The 25,581-nt window shown below is 48.7% G+C and overlaps 5 protein-coding genes across 5 annotated transcripts; 4 read left to right on the forward strand and 1 right to left on the reverse strand.

Annotated features, from left to right (window-relative positions):
• Positions 1–1,642: 1,642 nt before the first annotated feature.
• Positions 1,643–4,668, forward strand: SETTUDRAFT_40239 (uncharacterized protein; the record flags this gene model as incomplete). The annotated part of the gene is made up of 2 exons (XM_008028589.1): positions 1,643–2,323; positions 2,380–4,668. 2 exons carry the CDS (start codon positions 1,643–1,645, stop codon positions 4,666–4,668), a joined length of 2,970 nt encoding a protein of 989 aa, XP_008026780.1.
• Positions 4,669–5,742: 1,074 nt separating this feature from the next.
• On the forward strand, positions 5,743–9,213 carry SETTUDRAFT_111678 (uncharacterized protein; the record flags this gene model as incomplete). Its single annotated transcript, XM_008028613.1, has 1 exon — positions 5,743–9,213. The coding sequence occupies one exon, from the start codon at positions 5,743–5,745 to the stop codon at positions 9,211–9,213; it is 3,471 nt and encodes a 1,156-aa protein (XP_008026804.1).
• A 289-nt stretch (positions 9,214–9,502) lies between these two features.
• SETTUDRAFT_29187 (uncharacterized protein) lies at positions 9,503–9,889 on the forward strand (the record flags this gene model as incomplete). Its single annotated transcript, XM_008028576.1, has 1 exon — positions 9,503–9,889. One exon carries the CDS (start codon positions 9,503–9,505, stop codon positions 9,887–9,889), a length of 387 nt encoding a protein of 128 aa, XP_008026767.1.
• A 1,106-nt stretch (positions 9,890–10,995) lies between these two features.
• Positions 10,996–12,675, reverse strand: SETTUDRAFT_40243 (uncharacterized protein; the record flags this gene model as incomplete). Its single annotated transcript, XM_008028590.1, has 1 exon — positions 10,996–12,675. One exon carries the CDS (start codon positions 12,673–12,675, stop codon positions 10,996–10,998), a length of 1,680 nt encoding a protein of 559 aa, XP_008026781.1.
• A 2,167-nt stretch (positions 12,676–14,842) lies between these two features.
• On the forward strand, positions 14,843–16,421 carry SETTUDRAFT_111648 (uncharacterized protein; the record flags this gene model as incomplete). The annotated part of the gene is made up of 2 exons (XM_008028614.1): positions 14,843–15,967; positions 16,020–16,421. The coding sequence occupies 2 exons, from the start codon at positions 14,843–14,845 to the stop codon at positions 16,419–16,421; spliced, it is 1,527 nt and encodes a 508-aa protein (XP_008026805.1).
• Positions 16,422–25,581: the final 9,160 nt, after the last annotated feature.

Raw genomic sequence — 25,581 nt, forward strand, 5'->3', positions numbered from 1 at the left:
AGAGAAAGCCGAAAGAGAGCATCGTAGAAGCCTCCGCGACGCTGCCAAAGCTATACAATTGCCCCAATCGGGTAAGCGCAAAGCGTCAAAACCTCATAAGCCAGCTACAAAGCGTCAAAAGTGTGGTGGTGTTGCTCCAGCTGTGGTGGGAGCCGCAAGGGTTGCACGAGCTGCTCCACCGCGTAGTCGACGGCAACGACCGATAACGCCCTCCAAAAAAATTTCTGAATAAGCCAAAACTTTCGTAGGCCTGTATATAGTATAATCCTAGCTTTGCGCAATTTTATTACGATTTATGGTGGCTCTACAGCCTCATCTTGTTGACTATATTGAGTTGTTGGGGGTGCTCAACTGGCGATGGTGCTCATCTGGTGCACGGGCACTGTAGAATAGTAAGCGGCCCACATCAGTAAGTGGCCCACCCCACCAAACCTGACCCGACTCTCCACACAACCACTACTATGCCGCGACAACAACGCTCTATATAGTCTTCTTATGAAGGTAGAGTTCTTCTAGCATCTCACGCGTTTTAAGAGGAACGTATTATAAGCTAGCGTTAAGCTACTATACTATACGACGCTCCACGAACGACGGTCCGACGACGCCTCCGCAGTACTAAGCCACAATTAGAGATAGCCTCTATTAATCGTAAGCTATTAGCTATCAAAGAGCAGTCTCTGATTTAATAAATGCTAGAGCTAGACTAACGAGGCTTTCTGCCACATATTATCGACGTGCGATAGATAGCGGACGCGTTACTTACTGTTATGGGCGGAGAGGCCTAGCGAACGAGTATGCTTCTACCTATCGTACAGAAGCTAAAAGATGAGGAAAAGAGAAGATAACTAAGTGCAGACTTCTCTTATACCTGCTCGCTTCTGGTCACGTGTTTATATAGAAGACATATCACGTGGTCAAAGATCACCTGATCCCCTCAGTAGAGATCACGGGCGCAGCCCTTTACATTTTGTATCTAACATACGTGAGAGGAAATAGGTTCCTAAGCTCATCCCAGCACGCGTGCTAACAGGCCACCAGCGGATTTCAAGTCTATTTATCATGGGCTTGACATATGAATACCTCGATGTTTTCGGGACAACGTAGATCGCTGCACACCATCGCAATCAGCAATGTCCTGGTACGTAAAATATTCTCCTAGTTCTAGCGAGTCGATTACGGTAAGCGCGTCCTCAATAACTCCCATGGTGGCGGAGTTAAGTACGACGCGTCGAAGATGGGGCTGAGTTTCGTGTTCTGGCCGTCACACACGATACCTAGTAATAGCAGGCTTGGCAACCGCGCCGCTACGGAGTCCAAACGACCAGCTGCTGAACACGACAATGACGACTCCTTGACTTCACAACGTCACGCGACGTGTTGCCATATGTTCGTTGCAGGCCTTCCTTGTGCGATATCATTACTTCACGCCGTTCTCCAGTTTTGCAGATCTTTCCTTGACCCCAACCGTTAGGAAGCCCGTCGTACTTGCGCCCCACCCCGTCACCCATTTAAATTCCACAAAGAACGTACGCATTGAAAGCAGAAATGATACTGGGAAATATGTAAAGCGGACCTTCAAACAGTAGGGTTGGTTTCAAGAAGTCTGTTCAACTTACACGACTACCTAGTGTTGTATTGCGAAATGGTTTCGAAGCAAACAGCAAACAAGCGAAAACGGACCTCGAACACTCCCGCCCGAAACAAGCGACGTCGAACAACACGGCTCGCTTACACCAACGCATCTGAACCCTATCGAGAAAATAGGCCTGCTAGCGAGAAGTTCTGGGCGGCGAGAAGGATCCTGAAGGACAATGGGTCCCATTATCTGGTCGAATGGGAGGGCATCGACCCAGCGACGGGACGTCTGTACAAGCCAACATGGGAACCGCATGACTTCGTCACTCCAGCCCTAGAAACAGAATGGAAGGGGGTCATTGCTACTCAAAGCACCGTTGCCGGGCATACCCACAGTCGAGCTCAATCGTTTGGCGAAGCCGATAGTCGAATGCAGTCCTTGGGCGGGTCGCTGGGACTGGTGACGGTTGGGCAACCTCCAACGAAGAGGTTGCCCCAATGTCAAAGCGCCTTGACAGCTTTTCCGCAGCAAACGCATCAGTCACGGCGCAGCTCCAGTTCGCTCTTCGTAGAGCCACAGCAAAGCGCGTGTGCGATAGAGGATAGAAACTCATATACCTGCAATACTACAATTGCTACGCAGAACAACGTCACTTTGACAATCAGTACTACCACTACACTGAAAAAAATATCAGGCTCGAGCCAGCGGAACTCAGCAACCGTGAACGGTGCTGGCGATGCGGATGAAGTAATTCGATCTTTCCTCAAAAATGCTAGCACGGCTTACTGACTATGTATTTACAGAATTTGGGCACTAGAGATCCGGCGGCGCTAGGTTTACGACACAGTCTGCATGCTCAATCTCCTGCTTGCATCGAGAAGGTCTACATTGTTGGCTCTATGCAACGGTCGTCGCACTCTGGTCTTGTAGGAAAGGTCCAACATGTAAGATGCAAGGAAAGTGAGATTCCGGAGAGTCCAAGTCAGGATGGGCTTGGGCTATTGGAGCTAGCTAGGCAGGAGCCACAAAAAGCCCATGCTTGTAAGCTTGAGGAGAAAGGGTTATTTCCGTCGGCACTGTTGGCAGCGAAGAAGCCCTTGGAGGCACAGGAACCGCAAGAAATGCACAGCGAGCTGGAAATTTTAGCGTCCGTGTCCATCGCACCTACTAACGAGTCTATTTACAGAGAGCCAGAATTTCGAGCTGAAGCTGAAGCGGTACTTTACACAGAGATGGGGAGGGGACCTGTTCTCAAAAAGGCTATATCTGTGCTTCCAGACGAAACGGTCGAGAAGCAAAGTAAGGCGCTAGTGAGCTCAGAACAATCACTAGGACGACTTTCTCAAGAGCGCAGAACTCATGAAAAGGCTGTAGTACGACATACACCGGCTGAGCCCGCCATAAGCGATGGACCCACAAGGCTTTTAGCACGTTCCGAGCAGTCAACATTACCATCTCTAAAACACGGTGAATCCATCCTACAACACCCTAAAATGCGTGCATATACTTCACCTGTTTTGGCAAAAGATCGTACATCGATTGCACCCTCAGTTTCATCCTCACAGCTAGGATTGAGGCTAGATACTAAGATTACAGCCGGGCAGACGTTTGCCAGGCAGGATGTGAATGCCTCAGCCGGGGAGAGAAGTGCCAGAACATGCTCTTTGCCTGCAACGGCTCTAGTGAAATGTGGACGCTATACTTCGGAACAGACTAGCCCTTCGGAGACTGGAACTGGTGGTCTTCCGACTCTGCCGGCTTTAAACCGGAGCGTCAGACGTAGTTCACCCACCGACCAGAAAAGGTCGCAGAACATGGAGCTTGCACAGCAGCACATGCAATCTCCGGGAGATCATCGCAGGTATAGCCAGCGACGGACTACTCGGTTCCATGAACCACCTCAGGGTGACATCCAGTTATTGCAGCATCGTGATGCTTGCCCAATGAAGCACCAAAGCAGACCACGCGGCTACGACCTTGCATACATACTCAACAGCAAGCCTAGCCTCGATAGCAGCCAGGGAGTCCGCCAAGCCTCCCGTAATCTCATCCAAAGTGCAGACGCTGTTAACAGTGCCGCTACTGGCGAAGAACGCAGGTATCAATCGCCTGCATCGAGTGGGGAGACAGGCAGCCATGATTCATCCCACGCATCGTGTTTGAGAAAGCAGCCATCTCCACCTACTTGTCGTCCTCCATCTCCGCATGTGCCTGTACCTGTTCATGAGAGAGACACATCTAACCAAGACTGTCGAGTAACGCATCCCATTCAAACCGTACCTTTGTCATATCACCACCTACGCGTACATAACCAGATACCGCAGGGTATGGATTTTGTCACTATTGACCCTTCTGCAGTAGCGTCCGAGGCTCACCAACAGAGAGCACAGTCATCTCAGTTTCCATTGTTAGCTATCCCAACTGCTGCGTTGCTAAGGTCATCGCTATCTTGGCACAAATCAGCAACAAGTTCCCTGAAAACTGAGAAGCAGAAGATGTTAGACGGAGAGCCTTTCATGCCCTACAGCTCTCAGTTAGTTGAGGATCGAAGGCAATGCACAGCGGTACTACACCGCCTCAACAACATCGTCGACGCGGTACCCGAGGCTGTGCAACGTATGCATGAGCGCTATTTCAGAGCGGTTATAGAGGCAGCGTGGACTCAGCCTCGTTACGGAGACAGTCCGGTCGGCGGTCGGCTTGGTAGTAGTACACACGTTGCTACACCGTTTCACTGTGACTACGGCTACAACATCACCGTTGGCGACAATGTCGTAATTGGATCTAAGTCCAAACTACTTGATTCTGCCAAGATTACCATTGGAAGAAACACCAGGATTGGCGCATGTGTTACCATCACAACTTTGAAAACACCGACTGGTATGAAAGCATTCAAAAGAAGCTACGGTCTCGAAGTCGCTAAAGATATCTACATCGGTGAGAACGTCTATATCGGTGATTGCTGCGTCGTAGGAGCCGGAGTGCGAGTTGGTAACGGTGCCATTATTCGTTCTGGGTCTGTCGTCGTTCATGACATACCACCAGACCACATCGCCTATGGCAATCCAGCCATCATTTACAAGGCCAAATAGGCGATCTATCATTGTTGGAGCAGCTCAAGATGGTATTCGGTGTATTAACCCTACTACAGTATCTGCCACTATCCATCCCAAGGCCCATAGGATAACGACTGTTCTGGAAATAGATGCCGCCCCAGCTTGCCTGGCTAAGCGCAAAAGCGGATGGGGAGCCCGGATCGTTGCTAACAGGGGAAACGCTTTCCCCTGTGTTCTGCCTTCATCATGGCCAAACGATTTTTTTTTAGTAACATCGTGTATCCTCTATAGACGTGATATTGAGAAGTAGTCTGCATTAGCTTGTCAACCTATTTAAATAATTTACCATACTCAATATCGCCGTTGCCCGTACCTCAACCACACTAACAGTCTCTGGCCCCTGGCTTCGAATACGGTCAAATTCTGGAACCATGCCACCCGTCTACAGAACCTACCCATCGCCATCAACATCGAGACCAAGAGCCCTATGAGGTCGTGGACAGACGGTAAATCATAAATTGGAATCTGGACATAGGCGTGGCTGCGGCGATGCGAGATGATAGCTCCATAGATATGAATGACTAGTATGAATGCATGCAACATGGGTACTTTCATTCAACGCTGTCACAAGGGATGGAAAGCCAGCCTGCAGCTCGCGCATGTCACCCCTACGAGGACTAAACTCCATCTGGAAGGTGACACATGGCAGTACTGTACTAATGAGGCATGAAGGTCACCGAATTACGGATATGTAGACCTACATACACTTGCAGTTTCCGCTTTCTGCGTGCTGCCTACCTTCTATCGTAGGCGGCACATCGGCCCGCCTGGTGTGCGTGTGTACGGAAACACATGCTCGACAAGCATCAGACTTTGATTGGGCCAGTATCCTAGTAGAAAATTGACTCGTAAAATTGCTAAAAGCAGCGGGCAATACCCGGATAAAGTCATGATTAGGCAACAGAAGTTTGATGTGGCATCAAAGGGAGCCTGCTTACAACAACCGGAGCCTGCAAGTGCATGAAAGTGTAGATTCCTCATTGTTGGAATGATATCGACTGACACCATTCTCTTTAGTACTCTACCTTGAGCGTTTCAGAAACGAATAAGATGGCCACTCTCCAAGATTTGAAAAGCGCCCTCCGGTCGAAGACAGGCGTAAAGACAATCTCTTCAAAGCAGACGTTATCAGATATACAGTATGCCAACGGCTTCAAAATCTTAGTGCAGGGTTCGACAGGTTATCAGGATTTCATCATCCCACAGCTGACTCAGGTCCTGGCATCACTGTTCGACTCGAGACCCCAGATCTCTGCTCTCGAAATTGGACCCGGCCCCAAGAGTGTGCTCGGTGGTCTCCCCGATTATCATAGAAGAAAGATCCAGCGATATGAAGCTTTTGAGCCCAATCAATTATTTGCAGCAAGCCTCGAAAGATGGCTTTCGGCCAATACCGCAACGGGATCACGATTCCCTTGCCTGGAAAGGCCACCAACGATTCATCGTTTGCCGTTTGATCCACAGCAAAACATGAAGAGCGACAGCGGTAGTGACGCGATTGGCGAAGACAGGGGATACGACGTGATCCTCTTTTGCCACAGCATGTACGGCATCCAATCTAAACGAAAAGTCATCGAACAGGCGCTGGGAATGCTTAGAGAGAGGAGAGGCGGAATCGTATTAGTTTTCCATCGTGACGAAAACTTACACCTTGACGGCCTCGTGTGCCACCAATCTGCTGCTTTCCCAGCTGGAGTCGTCAGGGTGGCAGATGAAGATCAAGTTCTGGACGACTTCACTCCCTTCATCGCAGGTTTCGTAATGCACGATGAAGAGGTGCAAAAGACTGTCCAAATTCAGTGGCGGAAGGTGTGTCGAGATTTGAGTCGTTGTGAAGACGCGTATCCCGGTTATCTCTCATTCCGCTCACCGGATGTTATGGTGGCCTTCAATCAGCATGCGACAAAAGTATCAGAGCTCACGGCGCAGTTGCCGGCGCTCAAGACAGATAGGCAGATCAAGAATCGGGAGGCTCATCTGCGTCGACCAGCGGCAATCTGCAGACCAACAGAAATCTATCACATTCAGCTGTGTGTCCAGTGGGCGCTCAAGCACGCGGTCGGCTTGATTATCATCGGCGGTGGACACAGCGGCCACTGTGTTTGGAACAACGTTATCTCAGTCGATATGGGTGCCTTCAATCAAGTACACATTCATGGTATAGAAGAGAAAAACTTACCTGCCAATTATGGTTCCAGCGCCTTCGTCGTTGTCGAAGCCGGCTGTACATCTGGTGACATCATCAGGAAAGCTATGGCGGCAGGCGTAACAGTACCCTTGGGATCGCGCCCAAGTGTAGGTGCAGGATTATGGCTACAGGGTGGTATTGGACATCTGGCTCGACTGCATGGTCTAGCCTGCGACGCCATCGTGGGTGCTGTTATGGTCAGCGTTGACTCTGGCCAGGTCCTCTGCGTGGGTTATGTTCCAAAGGAACATCAACCGGCTATGTCTGTTCGAGCAGATAATGAAACCGAAATCTTATGGGGGTTAAAGGGCGCTGGAACGAATTTCGGCATCATTGTCAGTGTAACTTTCAGGGCTTATACGGCCCCTGTATATATCGTTCGGAACTGGGTTGTGCCACTCAGCGGTGATCTTGAAGCGCAGCTCAAGCTCAGCAGGTTCGACAAACTTATTGCCAGGAAACTCAGCCGGAACTGTTCTGCAGATGCCTACCTGTACTGGGAAGCTAGTCAACTGAGTCTCGGCGTCACCATGATTGAGTCTACGACGGCATCAGCTGTGTCGAAATGTTCGTCCTCCACGACCGTAAGTTCTCATCTTGGAGCAAAAGAAGATGAAGTCAAGGTGGTTGACAGCGTCGGTCTCTTTGAGACAGAGATGTATGTTTCGAAGATGCACGGTGGGCATGGCAGGGGCAAGACGTCTTCGTTCAAGCGATGCCTGTTCGTGAAGGACATAGGCAGTCCCAAGGTAGCTGAGCGCTTGGTGGTAGCCATGGAAGCTCGTCCATCGCCACTGTGCTACCTTCATCTACTTCAAGGAGGAGAGGCGATCAGCGACATCGCGGCTGAAGCTACTGCCTTCGGCTGTCGAGACTGGCACTTTGCCTGTGTGATAACTGGTGTTTGGCCTCGCGATCAGGATGGCACTGAAATCGCACGGGCTGCCATAAAATGGGTTTACAATGTTGCAGAGGACTTGCTGCCATTGTCTAGTGGGGCCTACTGCGCCGACCTCGGACCCGACCCGAGAGATGTCGCACTTGCTAGCAGAGCCTTTGGCGTCAACCGACAACAGCTCGTTCAACTCAAAAATCGGTTGGATCCGCGAAATGTATTGGCTTACGCCTGTCCGCTCCCAAAACCACCACTGGGTCCGAAGCTCATCTTGCTCGTCACCGGTGAAAACTGTGTTGGCAAAGACTATTGTGCTGATGTGTGGGTCTCCATGTTCGCAGAACGTGCCCTCACAACTCGTGCTGTGAGCATTAGTGAAGCGATTAAGCGGGAATACGCGGTGGCTACTGGTGCCGACCCTGATCGACTGCTTTCCGATCGCGCCTATAAGGAGCAGCACCGCCCAGCGCTGACAGCATACTTCATGGAAAAAGTGCAGCACCAACCCCAGCTGCCAGAGGAGCAATTTATGAGAGTGGTACATGGTGCTGCCGATGTGGGCGTACTGGTGATTACCGGTATGCGAGACAAAGCACCCGTTGCTGCCTTGTCGCATCTTGTGCCGAACAGCAAGCTTCTCGAGGTTTACGTGCAAGCCAGTGAACAAACGCGACGGTCACGTAAAGGGTGTGATCACGAGGGCATTGGTCGTGCACGCGATGAGACAATTGAACCAGTCGAGCTACATCGGGAGGTGTTGAGCTACCGACCCAGTGCCGTGTTCGACAACGAAATGCACGGGAATGAAGCTGCGAGAAGCTTTTTCGAAGACAACCTGCTGCCCCTGGTTCACGAAGACTTACTGCGACTTGCTGACATGGTGCGTCCAGTACCCGACTTTCCACACGAGAACGTCGTGTTCCGCCATGTGCTTGGCATCTCTCAAGAGCCGAACGGGCTAGCTTTGTGCACGTCTCTCCTACACAGTCACTTCATTGGCGACTGGAGCAACGTCGCTGCGGTGGCATGTTGCGAGGTTGGTGGCATCGTTTTTGCTTCTGCATTGTCTTTGCGAGTCAACGCCCCCTTGATACTCATACGCGAAGCTGGTAAGCTTCCCCCACCTACTGTTTCTGCTGTAAAATCTCGGTCGCATGTTTCATCTTTGATCCGCAGCGACTCGGAACAGAAGCGGATCGAGATTGAACGAAGCGCAGTACCTGAGAACGGTCCAATCGTGGTAGTGGATGACACGCTAGCTACAGGCGAAACGCTTTGTGCAGTGCTGCAGATACTAGAAGGGGCTGGTGTTGCTGTTGAGAATATGAGCGCCATGGTTGTTGCCGAATTCCCCATTCACCGTGGACGGGAATTGTTGTGCCGACGTGGGTTCAGTGGAGTGAGCGTTCAAAGTCTTCTCACGTTTGGCGGTGTATAATCTTCAATGATTTGCTATTACTCAGTTCGTATAATTCGCATGAAAATAGCATGGAATAATCGTGATTTTGGTGTGGTCTTGGCAGAGTCACCGACTTCCTGCGTCAGACATTTACAGCTTTGGCATAGTTATCGGCTATTTGATTTGCATGGAAGGCACGTAGCGCACTTCAATGTATGGCATTCCTTTGCAAGGCAGAGCCTGCATGAGCACTCCAAAACAGCGACCACCTTCTACATGCGTTCAAAACTTTCATTCGTGCTTTTCTACTTTTCCCCAAGTAGCAAATATGCCTGTATCCAAATACGAGATCGATGCTAAAGCGGATACGGTAATCGTCTTCAAAACCCCAAGTCCTAGCTTTTCGCCTTGGAGCCCCGCTGAGGTTGAAGGAAGCATGACAACGCTTGACCAGGGACTTGCTTCTGAAGATGCTGACCAGACAATCTCTGTCAAAGTTGCTATTGTCCCAGATAATGAAAGTGAGTCAATTCCGAACGACACCAAGGGAGACGAAATTTGGTACTATGTTTTCTGGCGCCGCCTGATATCAACATCATTCACAATGAGCGTACGCTGCGAGAGCCAGGCTCTACGGGACGTGAACGAGGCCGGACGCTACTTGGCGCACGGAGTCCCAGAGAAAAGTTGCAGGATCGGGAAAAGACTTCCATAATGCGAGTAGCTCCAGAGCTCCAGCAATTGCTAGCGGCAAAATGATGAGGCGCGCCGTTCGGCATTCATCCTGGCACAAAGCATGTGGGTCGGCAGATAAGTCTCAATTGACGACTTTGTCGAACTTGCATACGGTCCTCTAGACAAAAGGTTGTTGACGTTTATTGGATCTTAATTAGCGACTTACATGATCGAGACGGCCTAGAATGTCGATCTCTTTTCGTAGATTGCTAAACTACGCATGAGCACATTTGACCATCTTGTCAGCAACTGGCTTGCCCCTTGATTTGTTGTAGCCTAAAGATACAGTGCCTGTCGTACCGTGAAGATTGGCATCGAAGATGCTATAGCCGTGGTAGTCGATAGTAGGTGTGAATGGAGTTGGTGACAGAAGCATGACAGACTTGGTGGGCCCAGTGCTGGCCCGTTGGAGGGCTTCTTGGAGTTTGCGTTGTTGTTGTGCCTGGTCAAAATCTGTGTAGACGAAAAGATAAGTCAGGCCGCCAAGCCAAATGCTGGTATCGTGCTGGAGAAATCTGATAATCTTGTCCGTCCTGCTCCCTTTTGATGTGGCATTGGAGGGTTTTGCCTATAAGACCAAAAGCAGGCCTGAAAGTTGCGCTGCATTGAAGCAGTCTGGATCGGCGAAGTAGAACGTGCCATCATTGGGCACGGCTCGAGCTTGGGTGGGGATACGGCCATCGGTCGGGGACGGTTGAGCGAGGTCGATACACGTTCTTCCCTACGCAATGATCAGGCATGGCTGTTGCAGACAACAAGCCCCAAGTTGCCTATTGCTACAATGATAGTGTTATGTGACGTATGTGGTTGGCACATGGCCTGTCATCCTGAGCCGGACCATTGCGCTGGAGGCTTCTTTGCCTTGCACAGCCACTTTGCAAGCTATAAAGCGCATGCCCTGAATCGCAGCCAACAGACAGATCATTCGGGAACGCACTCGGCAATGCGTTTGATCAGCGCCACTGGTCTCGTGTTGCTTGTCTACTATCAAGTACCGGCCATTTTTATCCTGTGGTCAAGCTTGGTTCGACATGAAGATGAAGCCGCATGGCAGCTTCGCAGGAAAGATTTTAGTTTTTACTAGCGCTAAAATGCTAGAGGCATCCATTTGCTTTGTTTTCGTGACATACGGAGTTGTTTTGTTGCTTGGTTTACTCCTTGGTCCGGAGACGCTGCATGCGGTTCTTTCGTATGTCGGAAAACCTCGCGTTCCAAAAAGGAGGCCCAGTTATCTTGTGCTACATCATTTGACCTCGGGCCTACTTGCGTAAGCTGAGGGAAAGAGTCCACGCACGATGCTTTCGCTAATCGTCTTGCCGTCTGAGGAACAGGACAAACATTCCTAGTATGAAGCATCGGCCTCGGGTCAGCATTGCAGGAATTAACAACTGGTATTCTGGCCCAAAACTCCCTAGCGGCGCTCTGTACATCAGTCCTAGGACAGGCAAGTTGGGGAAAGGAGCATTCGGTGTTTAGTTCTAGGGAATGCAAATCCAGGCTCTTCTTCGACTTGCAGTTTTCGCGGTGTACCATCTGAGCGATGTCTGAAGCATTCAACAGGATCTGACCCTTTGTTCGTCTCCACACAAACTCACCGACATCCATTGAAACCATCCCCATCGATTTCAGTCTCTTCAAAGCCCCCAGCAAGTCAGCAGAGGAACTACTAGCCGAGAGTAGTACATGGGACTGCGACGTAAAGGATGTGGGAGTTTCGGTTCCTGAAGATGCCATCCACAGTCGCCCCACAACTGGGCGGGTGTTCACCAATGTTGTCACAGGCATCTTCGCCGAGAGAAGATTCCTTATACGCGGATCTGGATGCCTGGAGGCAATGACGCGGGCAGTAATGACGGGCGATGATTGAGTTTGGATGCGAATATCTGGACTGGCGCCTTGCTGCAACAGCATAAACACGATCCGGTACGCATCATCATCGAGCTTCCTCTTGAGCAGATCTGCATCGCTGAAGTCTACCAAAAGGACGCGCACCAAAGCGTTGCTGAGATTGTGTACGTGCTTGACGTCCAGTCGTCGTTGAAGCTGCACGTCTCTGTCGTTGAGATAGTGCTTCACCAAGCGTGGCAGTTTGACTTGCGAAGCTATCTGTAACACCGTGCCTGCACTTTTTCCCAAAGGTTCGACAGACGCGCACAGCTGTTGAGAAAGTAGCAGAGCCACAGATTCGTGTCGGGCGAAAATGGCAACAAGGAGCGGAACCCTCAACCCGTCAATGAACTGGTTAGCTCCGGCTTCCAAAAGAATCTTGACTATCCCTAGATGCCCATGACGAGCGGCTGTTGCAAGAGGAGTCAAGTGCTTGTCGTTGGCAGTCCATGGAATTGTAAGTCGAGTTTCTATATCTCCGCCCACCTGTAGAATCCGTTGAGTCATCGCCGTGAGGTTTCTTTTGGCTGCATAGTTTAGCAGGCTGCTTCTATTACACCGCACATTGTGACGAGATATGTAGTCTGCGATGACTGGATAGAACCTCCGACTTGATTGCGCAAAACATATTTGATCTTTTTGCCAATCTAAGTGCTGTACCACCTCGAATAATATCTCGTTCGGCATAGTCCAAATTGCTGCGTTGTATCGATAACGTTTGAAGTAATCTTGAACAAAGTAATAAAGCCTCCTGCTAACCTTACTCAGTACCCGAAGATCCAGGATGTTGAGAAAAGACGCAATTTCAACGAGGTTTTCATTCGGTAGTATCTGAAATCCTGTAGACGATATTTCATGGTTGAGTGCATCTTCACACATCATGGCGCATGTTGTGTGTGAGAAAGTTGAATGGCTTTGGTTTGTTTTGAGTCGCGACGACATTCCAGCAGCCGAAGCACTTCAACCGGTGTAAGAGAATACTGCAGACCACACGCTCGCGCATAAGTAGCTTCCTGCACGCCTCAGAGAACGTAGATATGGTATTGTGAGCTTAGTCGCTTTGTTGCACAAAACATGTCCAGCCCAGTACGGCGTGATTAGAGCTGAAGTTACAGATACTAGTTAGTTAGACGCGCTCGCATGTATGCAGATGCGATGACGGCTATCTACTTGGCGATTTTTGTTCACGGCAAGAACCAGCCAGACGTGGGACGAGCACCCCGCGATAACAGCGTAATCATGACTGGCTAACTACCATGAGCGCGTGTAGGCATGATAGGGCCACTGCCAATTCAACGTTCTAACAAGACGAGGAAAGCATGCCTGCAGTTCGTGCGTGTCGCCCTTTCTAGGGCCAATCTCTATCTGGAAGGTGACACATGGTAGCACTTAAGCTCTGATGACAATCACATACTGCGAGCATTAGGATAGGGAACATGTCAGGCCTTTGGTCGACACTTTTTCTCAACACTCTCACTTGCATCCAACAAGGGTCTCTAGGAGGGACACCAGCCCCTCAATCCGAAATGTCGCACTATGTGATGCTAACCTAATGTGGGTATTGCGATAGCCCATGTTCGCAAATAATCGAATACAGATAAGCTCGCTGCCTGACAGATAAGGCTTAGCGTCAGCGCTGATCCGTCAGCGTATGCGCACGCTAGGAGGATGATGCACTCGCATAAGCCATCTTCGAGATTGGCTGTAACTTTCTTCTCCCATACTTCCCTGCTACATATGTATGGAAACGGCCAGTGGTATGAATGCAATGGCCGATAGCAGCGATTGCGGTGCAGAAGTGGCCGAACCCGGGTCGTATGACTGCTGCGGCCGTCCTGCGCTACAAGCGAGGCTGACCACGATAGGACTGGATCCTGACCGTAAGCATTCTGAAGGATCTGTCGGCTCAGCACATAATATGAACTGTGCCGCAGTGGCACGACTGCTTGCCAGTAAGCAACTTATGCTCTCCAACCGACGGATCATAAGCGAACTTCCCAATACACCATAGTGCAAACAAGGGTAGGCCAGTTTACTGCAGGCAGCTGCGCCGCGCATCCTACAGGAAAAGTACAGCATGGTAAAGTGGTCCTTACCGATATGTGGTACAGCTAGTTACAAGTTTCTTACAGACTCAACAAAATCTATGCTCAGTTCATATGCCAGGGGTCTAGTAAAGGCTTGAGTATTAGGGGAGGTCTCTAGTTGAACATCACGTGCACATATCTTATCAACGAACAATTTCTGTGCACAGAGATTCATCACGCATAGACCAAAAAAAACAATTCTAGGCACTTCTTGCACTTACTACTGATCATAGAAGAAGTCAACCCGCTGTAACTCGGCGGCTGGATGGACCTTGCGCGAGAGTAGCGCCTTTTCTTTTTTCCCAGAACTATTAGATGACCCTACAGGCACGCATAGTCTCTGACTGACCATCTTTCACGGCTAACAGTACGCTTTTTTATTACAAGTCGAGAGCTGCTCAGAGAACACAGTATCGGACCCTTCATGGCAGAACAGCAGCTAAGGGCGAGTTGCACTGCAACCAACTCAAGTTTCGATATTTCTACAGAATCAGGGCTCCAAGCTTGGATCTATTGGCACTATCGTGAGAAGGACTTTCGATACAATGGGACATCCAAAAGTTTGGCAGGGTTGCGAGCGCATTTGTTTGCCCTAGACACCGGGCTTTCGAGAACAAGCATCCGCCAAGCAATTCATCAGTAAGTACACCCCGCGACTGATCCTCGCTCGGTAGTATTCTGTGTCAATTCAATTCAGCTCTAAATATGGGTCGACTTGTATGTTATCTCGCGGTGAAGTTCTGAACCTTGATATCTAACGTAATGCATGCTACACACTTATACATAAATTAACGCTAAGCAGGCTTCTTTCACCAGAGCATCCGTACAGCCTGATGGAAGCAGAAAAGAAGGGTATCCCAACGAAAGACACAAGAAACAAAGATACGGATATCCTGCCTTCGCAACTGAGTGCTAACACAACCAGGACGGAACCACTAGAGCCACAATCGGTCCTAGGCATGCCGTACGTGCCGCAGCTCGGTCTTGCTCAAGGCACATCGATGGCTGAACATGATTTCTCCGTCCCAGGTAGCAAAAGTTACTACTCTTCCAGTACCGTTGTGTCTGGAGGCCTGGTGGCTGATTCAGGTGGATGCGTTCGCAAAGACAGTCTGACATCCAAATATGGCATTTTCAACGATACGGACCTTCTCATATCAGACGACGGCGAACACAATGATACTGGAGATATTCAACGCCACGAAAGGGCTACCCAAATTCGGCACGCACCATTGTTGGGCGTGGATGTCATCTTGCAGAACGATCAACACCTTCTCCCACAATATGGGCTCATAGGTTTATACGGCGAAGCGAAGGATATCAGATCTAAGCTTTTCATGAATACCAATGTTCCGTTTTCCATGTTCCTTTGCGGAGTTCAAGGAAGCGGCAAGTCCCACACAACATCCTGCATCCTTGAAAATTCTCTGATACCCTCTAAACATCTCGGAAGGCTCCAAAACCCACTATCTGCGCTAGTGTTCAGCTATGGTCACTTTAACGGTGACGGCATTGGGTTCAGCATCAGCGAAGCCGCATTCTTGGGTTCTAGCGGAGCCAGAATATCCGGCGCGGCTCATGTCAAGAAGGTGCATGTCTTGGTCTCACCGTCGAACTATGTGCGAATATCGAAGCTATACCTACAGCTTCCTAACGTTTCGGTCACGCCATTTAAGATAAAACATCGGAACCTTAACATCACTACAATCCTTACGTTGATGAACGTCAATGAGTCGGAAGAAACACCACTCTACATGGCACAAGTCACGCAAATACTTCGGGAGATGTCAACAACAGGAGGACCATTCGACTACAAGGCGTTTAAGCTGCATCCCAAGAAGCAGAAGTTCAACCCTGCACAAACCAACATGCTCCAGATGCGTCTCAGCTTACTCGAGTCATTTTTGGACATGACAGATACTTCACCCGAAATGGCGTTCCTGCCTGGTGAAATAACAATCATGGATATGTCTTGTCCCTTTGTTGATGCCAACACAGCGTGTGTTCTCTTTGAGATTGGGCTTCAGCAATACCTGCAGTCCAAAGGTACCGGTAAGATGATCGTCCTAGACGAAGCACACAAGGTATGAATCATAAAGCCTCTCCATTCCCGGTTCTGTCATTGATCCTGACTAGTACATGCTTAAAATACCGGGAGCGAAGTCGCTGAACGGGGCACTTCTCCAAACCATCCGCCTACAGCGGCACCACGGCGCTAGGATTATCGTCTCAACACAAGAACCTACCCTTTTGACTGACCTGATCGCTCTTTGCTCCGTTACAGTAATCCATCGCTTCTCGAGTCCAGCGTGGTTCTCGGCTATCAGACGCCATGTCCCCATCACAGATGAGAACCGCGATGATCTCATGCGAAAAATCGAGAGCCTTAAGACGGGACAGGCAATCGTGTACTCACCCAACGCAGTCCTTGGCTTTGATGACTGTAGCAGGTTAGTCATGGGTACAAGTGGTATGATCTATGTTCGAGTCAGGAGGAGACTTACAAGCGATGGAGGGCAGTCTGTACTGGCCGTCTAGGAAGGTGGCTTGCAGGACAGTTTGAAAACTTGTGTGTTGTCTCTCTACTTAGCAGGGAATATGTTTTGTTCTCTCGGTCGAGTTCTGGACCAATCGGAAGATGTTTAAACAGAAGGAGAACAAAATCCGTGGTATCTCCTTTGGAATTCCTGAAGACTTCTAGCTTCGATCGATCTTAAATTTCATTAATGCTGTGGTGTAGTAGCACGTGACTAGAATGCGAGGATATACTGGGATTTGTTTTCAGCGTAGATAGATACCTTCTTCACTCGATTCACTACTGGCGATTACTACTCGACTACCCGATTGCGGGTTGCCCCTTGGTCTTCTTGCGCTTGATCCCTATCGAGCTACGATACTTAGTGGCAAGTCAAACAGGCTCCCTAGAAGGTATCTTAGCGTTTCAGACATCCTATTGCAGTTCTCCTGTATCCCCAACTACGCGTGGCTGACATTTACCAGGTTTGATGACAATAAATGTATTGTCATCAAATATCTCATTTATCACTATCGAGATTTTTCACAACTCTGAAGGCTATGGACATCTGCACTAACTGGAGGGCATCACAAACAAATAGAATCTTGAATAGTTATGGTAGAACAGAATGTAGCCTTATATATAGTGCAGTGTCTTACTTCTGCCTTGCCCAGCGCTTACGGGCATCGAATATCTGAACCTATTATCGGCCTCAAAGACCAAAATTAAAAGTTTCCTATTGCCATAATGATGGCAGTGCTCATGCGTGCAGCTATCAGTTGTATTACCGTGCGACAGCTATATCCTTAGGATATGTAGGTCCTTTTCATCTTTGTTGGTAAATTCAACGACGGTATTCTTCCAGTAACACATGCCTATTTCATGCACCGAAGTCTAGGCTCGGATCTAAGTATTCTGTACTGTGCCACTTTGTCGCGGTCTCCTAAAATCCCCGCTATATGAGGCTTGCCCACTATGTTCTTAGATGCCAACCTGCCATGCCATTTGCTCTTTGTCTAAGTCCCGGTCGCACAACACATCTTCAAGAGTGTAGGTTCTCTGACTCTATGTCCGGCGGGCTTTCTCAGCGGTGGAAGACGGCATTTCTTCCTTCTACATATTCGTATGCATAACTAAGGTACAGCGAGCGTACTTTAACTTCTTTCGTAGAACTTACAATTTGTCAGTATCACCGTCAGCCTTGCAAGCATCAGCTGTTGCTGTAGCGTTGTGATTTCTCCCCGCTTTTCTCTCAGCCAGATCTGTAGCTGTAACCTTGCTTGAGCGGTAGCTTTGAGTTGTTGATCTTTGCCACGCGCGTCCTTATAACCTAGACTCACTCTAGCCCTAGTCTAAGTAGTTTTTAGTAACTCAGCTCTACCCCCACCACCCTCTCGGGAACTCTATCCTAGCTCTAAATCGACCCATTTGCCAACCTACACGTAGCTGAGTTAATTTTTCAGGCATCTCTATAGCCCTCACAGAGCGGTATTTCTATATGCATATATTATCATACGTCTCATGCTGTCATGTGACGTTTCAGAGCAAGAGTAGCATTCTACTATTACTCTCGATAACCGCAGCTGACAACTCCCACCAACGCCACAGAACAACGAAGCGAATGCAATACGACAAATTACCTTCGTTACTTCATAGGCAATCTGTACGGTAGTATAGCTAAGCTGCCAAATAGCCTTCAGCTGATATTCAAGCGGAAGCGCCTAACGTGCAGAACTTTAGAGATAGCCTCGGTAACACATGACCATTAGGTAATATAGTCTTAGGAATATGGATGTTATGCTACATCACATGTTATACATTCCGAATATAACCCAGATCTTATCGAGCAACTTGAAACATAGCATTTACCAGACAAAATAATTCACTAGTAGAGCTTTTACAGGTCAATACGACATTGTGCACCAAGATCGTGAGTGTCAAATATCCCTTAAAGTCCCACCACTAATATCACACTGTAGACGAGAATGGCTGAACAGCATATCCTCGCATCTCTGTTCCCTGGATTTGTCCCCCATATCGCAACCTTAACTGTAGATGCCTTTCACAAGATTGGCTTCGACCTCGACACTATCGGCCGACAGCGGGAAATTGCGTACCTAGCAGAGAGGACAAGGTTAGAATACGAGAAGGCAGGGATGCGTGTGAATATTGCTATATGGAATATGCATGTTCCTATAGATGGGAATTCTTTTTTTGAGCAGATTGTTGAGTCTGGGTTACAGCCTATGGGGCGTGGAGGCGGCTTCAGAATTGTTGTATTTCTCGGAAAAGGGCTCATAAAAAATAATGGGGCCCGCGGGTTTGACAATTGGCATTGTAGTGGCAACCAAACAAAGGATGGAAACACTAACTAGATGTAAGCAAGAAAGAAGAAGTATTAGGATAACACGAAAGAAGTGAGAAGGGAGGAAATCTAACTAGGGAGCTTGGTGCTCCTATAGAACTCTCTAAGAGAAATTTTTATATTAAGAAACAAGAAGCTTAACTATAGGTAGTTAGGGCTATATAGAGTAGCAAGTGTAGAATAAGAAAGAGGAACGTACTAGCTTAAAGATCTAGATAGCACACTTTTGCCCTATATAACACCTAGATAGAGGCTAAAAATATTCTATTAGAGAAGCTAAGAAGATGTACAGGAAGAGGTCAGAGGAATAGCTAAGCTATATGTTACGAACAAACAGGAAGGATTCCTCTCAACAGGTTTCCAGGAAAGGTTGCGGAGACAACCTAAGGGAAACAAAGGCGTCAAAGGACGCCCGGGTAATGATCAGCGCGGGGCGCGCGGATCACGTGACTTGGCATCCCGCCAAGGCGTGGCCTCCGGGAGGCCAGCGCAGATCGGGAGGCCATGGTCCTCCTTAACCTCCCATCTTGGCGGGAGGCACAGGAGGACAGGACCTGAAGCAATAGGTATAAGAATGTGTTGGATCTCATTATTACACTCGTTGTGGTCAACTCTCAAATAGTTCATCTCTTACCCAGATTGATACTAGTTATTCTACCTAGTAGAATTGATTGTTTATTCTTTTGGTTAAATCCTATAACTCTTTTCCACTAAAGCCTTCGCAAACAATCTCACGGACTACCGCTTAAGTCTACTCGCCCTAACCCAGACCGAGACTAGAGAAGTATAGCCGCCCCCCGTGTAACACTTTGACCACCACCAAGTCTTTGTGGAAGGATTAACCAACAGTACGCCCGATTAAGATTCAGGATGTCTCACAATCACTCCCAATCTTAGGCTAGTGCCGGTGGACCAGTACAGCGTCCCGGACCAGTGTCTAACCTAGCAATTGACGACGAGATGCTGACCCTGAGTGATGACGAAGAAGACGACGACGCGCGGAACTTGCGAGAGTTGCGGAATCTTAGGCGACAGGCCACGATCTATGCCCAGCAGATGGCTAGCATGCAGGAAATGATTAATTAGCTTACGAGTTAGCTGATGGCCACCCTGAACGAGAAGAAGTCCGCCATGAAGCCCAAGATAGCGGCACCTGAGAAGTTCGACGGAACCCACACCGAACTATGGACATTCCTTACTAATATCGACTTGTACTGCAAGTACAATAGAGTACCAACAGACCAGGATAAGATCCTTGTGACAAGCACCTACATGAGGGGCAGGGCAGCCAAGTGGATAGAACCCTACGTCAAGGACTTCCTAAAGGACGCAGGCAACCTAGGAACCAAAAGCGAAACCTAAGGAATGTTCGGAAACTGGGACAACTTTAAGAAGGAAATGGGACGGATCTTTGGGGAAATAGATAAAAAGAACTAAGCGGAGAAGGCAATTACTCGCTTGAAGCAGACTAAGTCAGTCTTAGCATACACGGCAGAGTTTAAACAGCTATAGGCAAGAATTAATTGGGACGATGCTGCGCTGCGAACCGTGTTTGAAGCAGGTCTGAAGGAAAACGTTAAAGACGGTCTTGTACACCATGAGAAGCCAGAAACGCTTTATGCTCTGATAGAATTGGCTACGCGAATCGACCATAGGCTGTGGGAACGATACGAGCAGAGGAAACGCTCATTCTAGCCTACCCCAGCTAACACAAGGAAACAACGTCACAGTAAAGACAAGGATGGCGACACTATTATGACAGGCAAGGTGCAAGAAAACAAGAACTGGAACACCCGAAGGAAGGGCCAGGATGGTCTTTCTAAGGAAGAACGCCAGAAGCGTTACGATAACAAAGCATGTCTCCGATGCGGCAAACAAGGACACTTTGCCAGAGACTGCACAGACGAAGTCAAGCAAGCAATAGTCAAAATTAGGATGATCAGGTGCGGAACACCTTACCCACGGGATATAGAACCCAACGACACGCTAAGCGACCTAGACTTGTATGAGGAGGCACGACAGGAGTTAGACGAGGCCTTTGAGATAGTACAAGAAGCCATAGGTCTAAAAGACTTCAAGTAGGACGACCCACTACCAACAGATCATAGGGTTAAAGGGGCAGAAGTACAACGCCGCCTAAGAAACCGACTATGCTAGATGTGCGGAGATGCCACACACCAGGCCAATAATTGCGCTCTTAAAGAACGAATCATTATCACGGGCCTGAACAGCGAAGAAATAGGTTACTAAGCGATACACGAACAACCTAGTTTCCAGGACCCAGAAGCAGAAGTCGAGGAAAGGAGTACTCGCACGTTCAAGGAACAAATAGAGCAACACAAGCGCCTGCATTAGGTCGACTACAAGACACAGTGCGACTACCACCTAGGGAAACGCGAAAGTACTAGGGACAATAAGGACGATTGCTGCCATACGCAATTGTAGTACAATAAGTGTCGAGTGGACAGATGCCACATACACGCACGAGAAAAGCAGCAAGCGCATTAGGAACTATGCTAGTTCCAGTGCAAGGATAATTGCGACTACCACAAGAAGCAACGAAGGAATGCTAGGAAGGTAGACGATTTCTACCACAGCACGATAACAGCGCAGGAGTGCACGGCAAAGAACTGTCGCATGCATCGCCGGGAGACGCCAAGAGTAACGACAACTTGGATGCAAGCTATGTCAGCAGCGACAGTAGGACTGGTTCCCCACGAGTTTATGCATTGGTCCTTTTGCTATGACTATACCTACTAAGCACATTACGATGCCAAGATAGACTATGGGTATTTCCCTAAGAGGAAGGGAAAACAGTTAAAAAACTAGGATGCCACCAGGGACAGGGTCACGCTGGTGAAGGCAGTCCGAAAACGACCTATGTTGGAGTTAAGAGCGTAGGAACGCAGGATCTTAGACTCCAAGCGATAGTCCTCGTGAATGGACATCGCGTGACAGCGACCATAGACAGCGGTGCTGCGCGAACCATGATCTCACCTAGAGTGGTGGAGATGCATGACATACCCTATCGGACCAAGAAGGTGCCGATGTGAGCGGTATTAGCCAATGATAGCCCAATCGCGTACGGGAACAGCATGATAAGACTAGAGACTAAGCTAGTGCCAATAGATTTAGCAGGGACGGAAAGTCAAGAGATAATCAACATTATGGATCTCGGTGAAGAAGACATGTTGATAGGCTACGACTAGTTGTCGAAGCACAATCCGGCCATAGATTGGCGGAAACGAACGATACTTAGAAGAGAACCTGTGCACAAGGTTGCTGGAGTACGAAAAGAGTCGAACCCGATTATCCAGAGCTCACCCAAGGACGGGAGGATAGGTACGATCTCACCACATAAGATCGCGAGAATCTATGTGAAGGACCCTCAGAGAATAGGAGTCATTTGGTTGAAATGGGTCGCGACCACGAAGGAAGGACTAGTACCATAGTTGGAGATACTAACAGAATACCAGACGAACGAGTTTAGAGAACTGTTTGAGGAAAACGAAGCAACAGACCTAGCAGAACATCAGGACTAGGATCACGAGATCGTCCTCAAGGATAGAGCTAAGTTGAGCCTAGGAGGAATGTACCCCATATCGCCCGAGCACGACGCTAAGCTGCGGGATTACCTCCAGAAGAACTTGAAAAAGGGATTTATTAGACCAGAACATGGCCCAATGGCCTCTCCAATTCTGTTCGTAAAGAAGCCGAACGGAAAGTGGCGACTATGTGTCGACTACCGACGGTTGAACGCGGTCACGGTAAAGAATCGGTATCCCTTACCACTCATAGGAGAGCTCATGGATCGACTCCAGGGAGCCAAGTGGTTTACGAAGTTCGACGTCCGCGAAGGATTCTATCAGATTAGAATCAAAGAGGGACACGAGTGGAAGACAGCCTTTAAGACAAAGTATGGACTGTACGAGTACATAGTCATGCTATTCGGGTTGACGAATGCGCCGGCGACATTTCAGTCGGTGATCAACAAGGCACTCCACGAATACTTAGGAATCTTCGTCACGGCCTACCTAGATGATGTACTAGTGTACACTAACGGTACGCTAGAAGAACATGTCGAACATGTCAAGAAGGTACTGCGGAAGCTTAAGGAGTACAAGTTGTACTTATAGGCTAGCAAGTGCGAATTCTATACAAAGGAAACTAAGTACCTAGGCTTTATTATCTCAATAGAGGGTGTTAAAATAAATCTAAAGAAGATCTAGACTATACAGGAATAGCCAACCCCTAAAACAGTCAAGGATGTGCAATTCTTCCTAGGATTTGCGAACTTTTACCGAAAGTTCATCAGGAACTACTCCTAGATTGCGACCCCTCTTACGGAGATCACGAAGAAAGAAGTTAGGTTTAAATAGACTCAAGAATGCCAGAAAGCGTTCGAGACGCTGAAGCAAGCATTCTTAGAGGCACCCGTACTAGAAATGTACGACCTAAGACGAGAGACGCGAGTCAAGACCAACGCGTCAGATTATGCACTTGGAGCTGTATTGTCACAGCAGTGCCTAGATAAGAAATAGAGACTAGTGTTCTACCATTTACGGAAGTTCTTAGGAGCAGAACTAAATTACGATGTTCACGATAAGGAGCTACTAGAAGTAGTCGATGCCTTTGAATAGTGGGAGGTGCATTTGTTAGGCTTGCCCCACACAATTAAAGTGTTTTCTAATTACTAGAATTTAACGAGTTTCATAACGACTAAGAAACTCAACTAACGACAAGTCCAATAGGCTAAGTTGCTTGCTCAGTTCGACTTCAAGATCACCCACCGAGCAGGATCGCTCAACGGGGCAGCAGATGCTCTGAGCCGTAGGTCGGACCTACGGGAAGATGATCACCGAGAACCACATGATGCGGTATTCAAGCAGATGCCCGATGGCAGCTTGAGATACAACCAGCCGGAACTAGCTAAGGTAGCCAAGGTGGCCGCGCAGGTAGAAACCCTACAACAGCAATGGCAGCAGAGAGCAGCCAGCTGGCAGTTCGAACCCGGAGTAGAGGGTTCCGAGGAACTGTTACAGGACGAACGAGAGTACCGAGATATGATTTCGAAGGACCGAACATATGTACCTCCACACATGAGATCGAGTCTCATCAAGGAACTGCACGAGTCCCTAGAATATGGACATGCAGGAGTAGAAGAAATGGTTAGAAGACTGGCAAAGGTGTTTGCCATACCACGCTTGCGAGCGAAGGTGCAGGATACCTTAGGCAACTATTTGGCCTGCCATTACAATAAGCCTAAAAGACATAAGCCCTATGGCCTATTGCAGCCCTTACAGCTACTAACACGACTATGGACCAGTGTTACGATGGACTTTATAGTGAAGCTCCCGGTATTGATAGAACCTGGATCCAACCGACTTTGCGATACAATACTGGTAATCGTAGACCGATTAACCAAAGCAGCGAAGTTTGTGCCAATGAAAGAGGCTATTACAGCAGACGAATGCGCGTATGAAGTTACAAAGGCACTAGTATCGGAGCACGGGATGCCCGAAGAATTCATAACAGACAGAGATAAGCTGTTTACGTCCAAGTATTGGGACACATTCCTGGCGAGATTGGGAACGAAGAAGAAGCTATCGACTAGCTTCCACCCAGAGACAGACGGCCAGACGGAACGAACGAACTAGACTTTAGAGCAGTACCTAAGGATGTACGCTAACAAGCTGCAGGACAACTGGGTTAAACTCCTGCTAACCGCGCAATTGGCCTACAACAGCTCAAAGTCAGCTACGACAAAGAAGTCACCGCACTACGCGAACTACGGGTATGAGCTGGTTGCTCATCGAGACCCTAAAGACATTGAGAGTATCGCGGTAGGCGCAGACGATAAAGCACGACTGATACAAGAATTGCATGCAGAATTGAGCAAGAGTATCGCTCAACGGAACCTCACGACAGCACGAGCTGCGAATAAGCAAAGGATTGAGGGACCAACCTTTAAGAAGGGGGACAAAGTTTTCTTGTTAAGACAAAACCTGAAAACTAAACGACTATGTAGAAAATTGGACAACCTCTGAGTAGGACCATTCGAAATCCTAGAGGAAGTTGGGAAAGTAAATTACAAGCTAAAACTCCCACAAGGCATGCAAATCCACCCCGTCTTTCACAAGAAACTCCTGGAACCAGCACCTCCAGATGCCGAGCTAGCAACGGATATAGAGCTCGAGGACGACGAGTACGAAGTCGAAGAAATCAAAGACCTGCATAAGTTCAGAGGTCAGTGGAAGTACTTGGTCAAGTGGAAAGGATGGCCAGAAAGCCACAACACTTGGGAACCTAAAGGAAACCTAACGAACAGCGAGTCACTGGTACGTGAGTACCATCGAAAGCATCCGAAGAAGCGAGGACCGGTTCCTCGAGGGAAAGGAAGTAATCAAGGAAAAAAGGATCGAAAGAGTAATCAGCCTGTAACCCGCCCAGATCAGCCGACGGTCCGGGTAGCGATGGTTCGACAGCAGGAAGGCTCGTACCAGGGGCAGAATCCCCTTCAGCCTGCTCTTTCGCGCGATCCTGGAGACTCAGAATGGCGTGATCGCGGTCAGCGTAGGACCGCTCCAAGGCCTCAGTCTCCGCGACTTCTAGACGAAGCCGCGCAACTTCAGCTTCAGCTCGAAGAAGGGCCAAGCGTTTAGAACGCTTGTCAGCTTCAACCTTTTCCCACTCTTCCTTAGTCACGAAAAGACTACACTCCGCTTTCACAGCAATACAACTAGCGCAACGGCCAGTTGCAGTGTCCACAAAACAACGAAGGTTCTTCTCCTCACAACGCTTACAACGAAAGGTCATTT

Source organism: Exserohilum turcica, assembly GCF_000359705.1.
Source record: "Exserohilum turcica Et28A unplaced genomic scaffold SETTUscaffold_27, whole genome shotgun sequence".
NCBI lineage: Eukaryota > Fungi > Ascomycota > Dothideomycetes > Pleosporales > Pleosporaceae > Exserohilum > Exserohilum turcicum.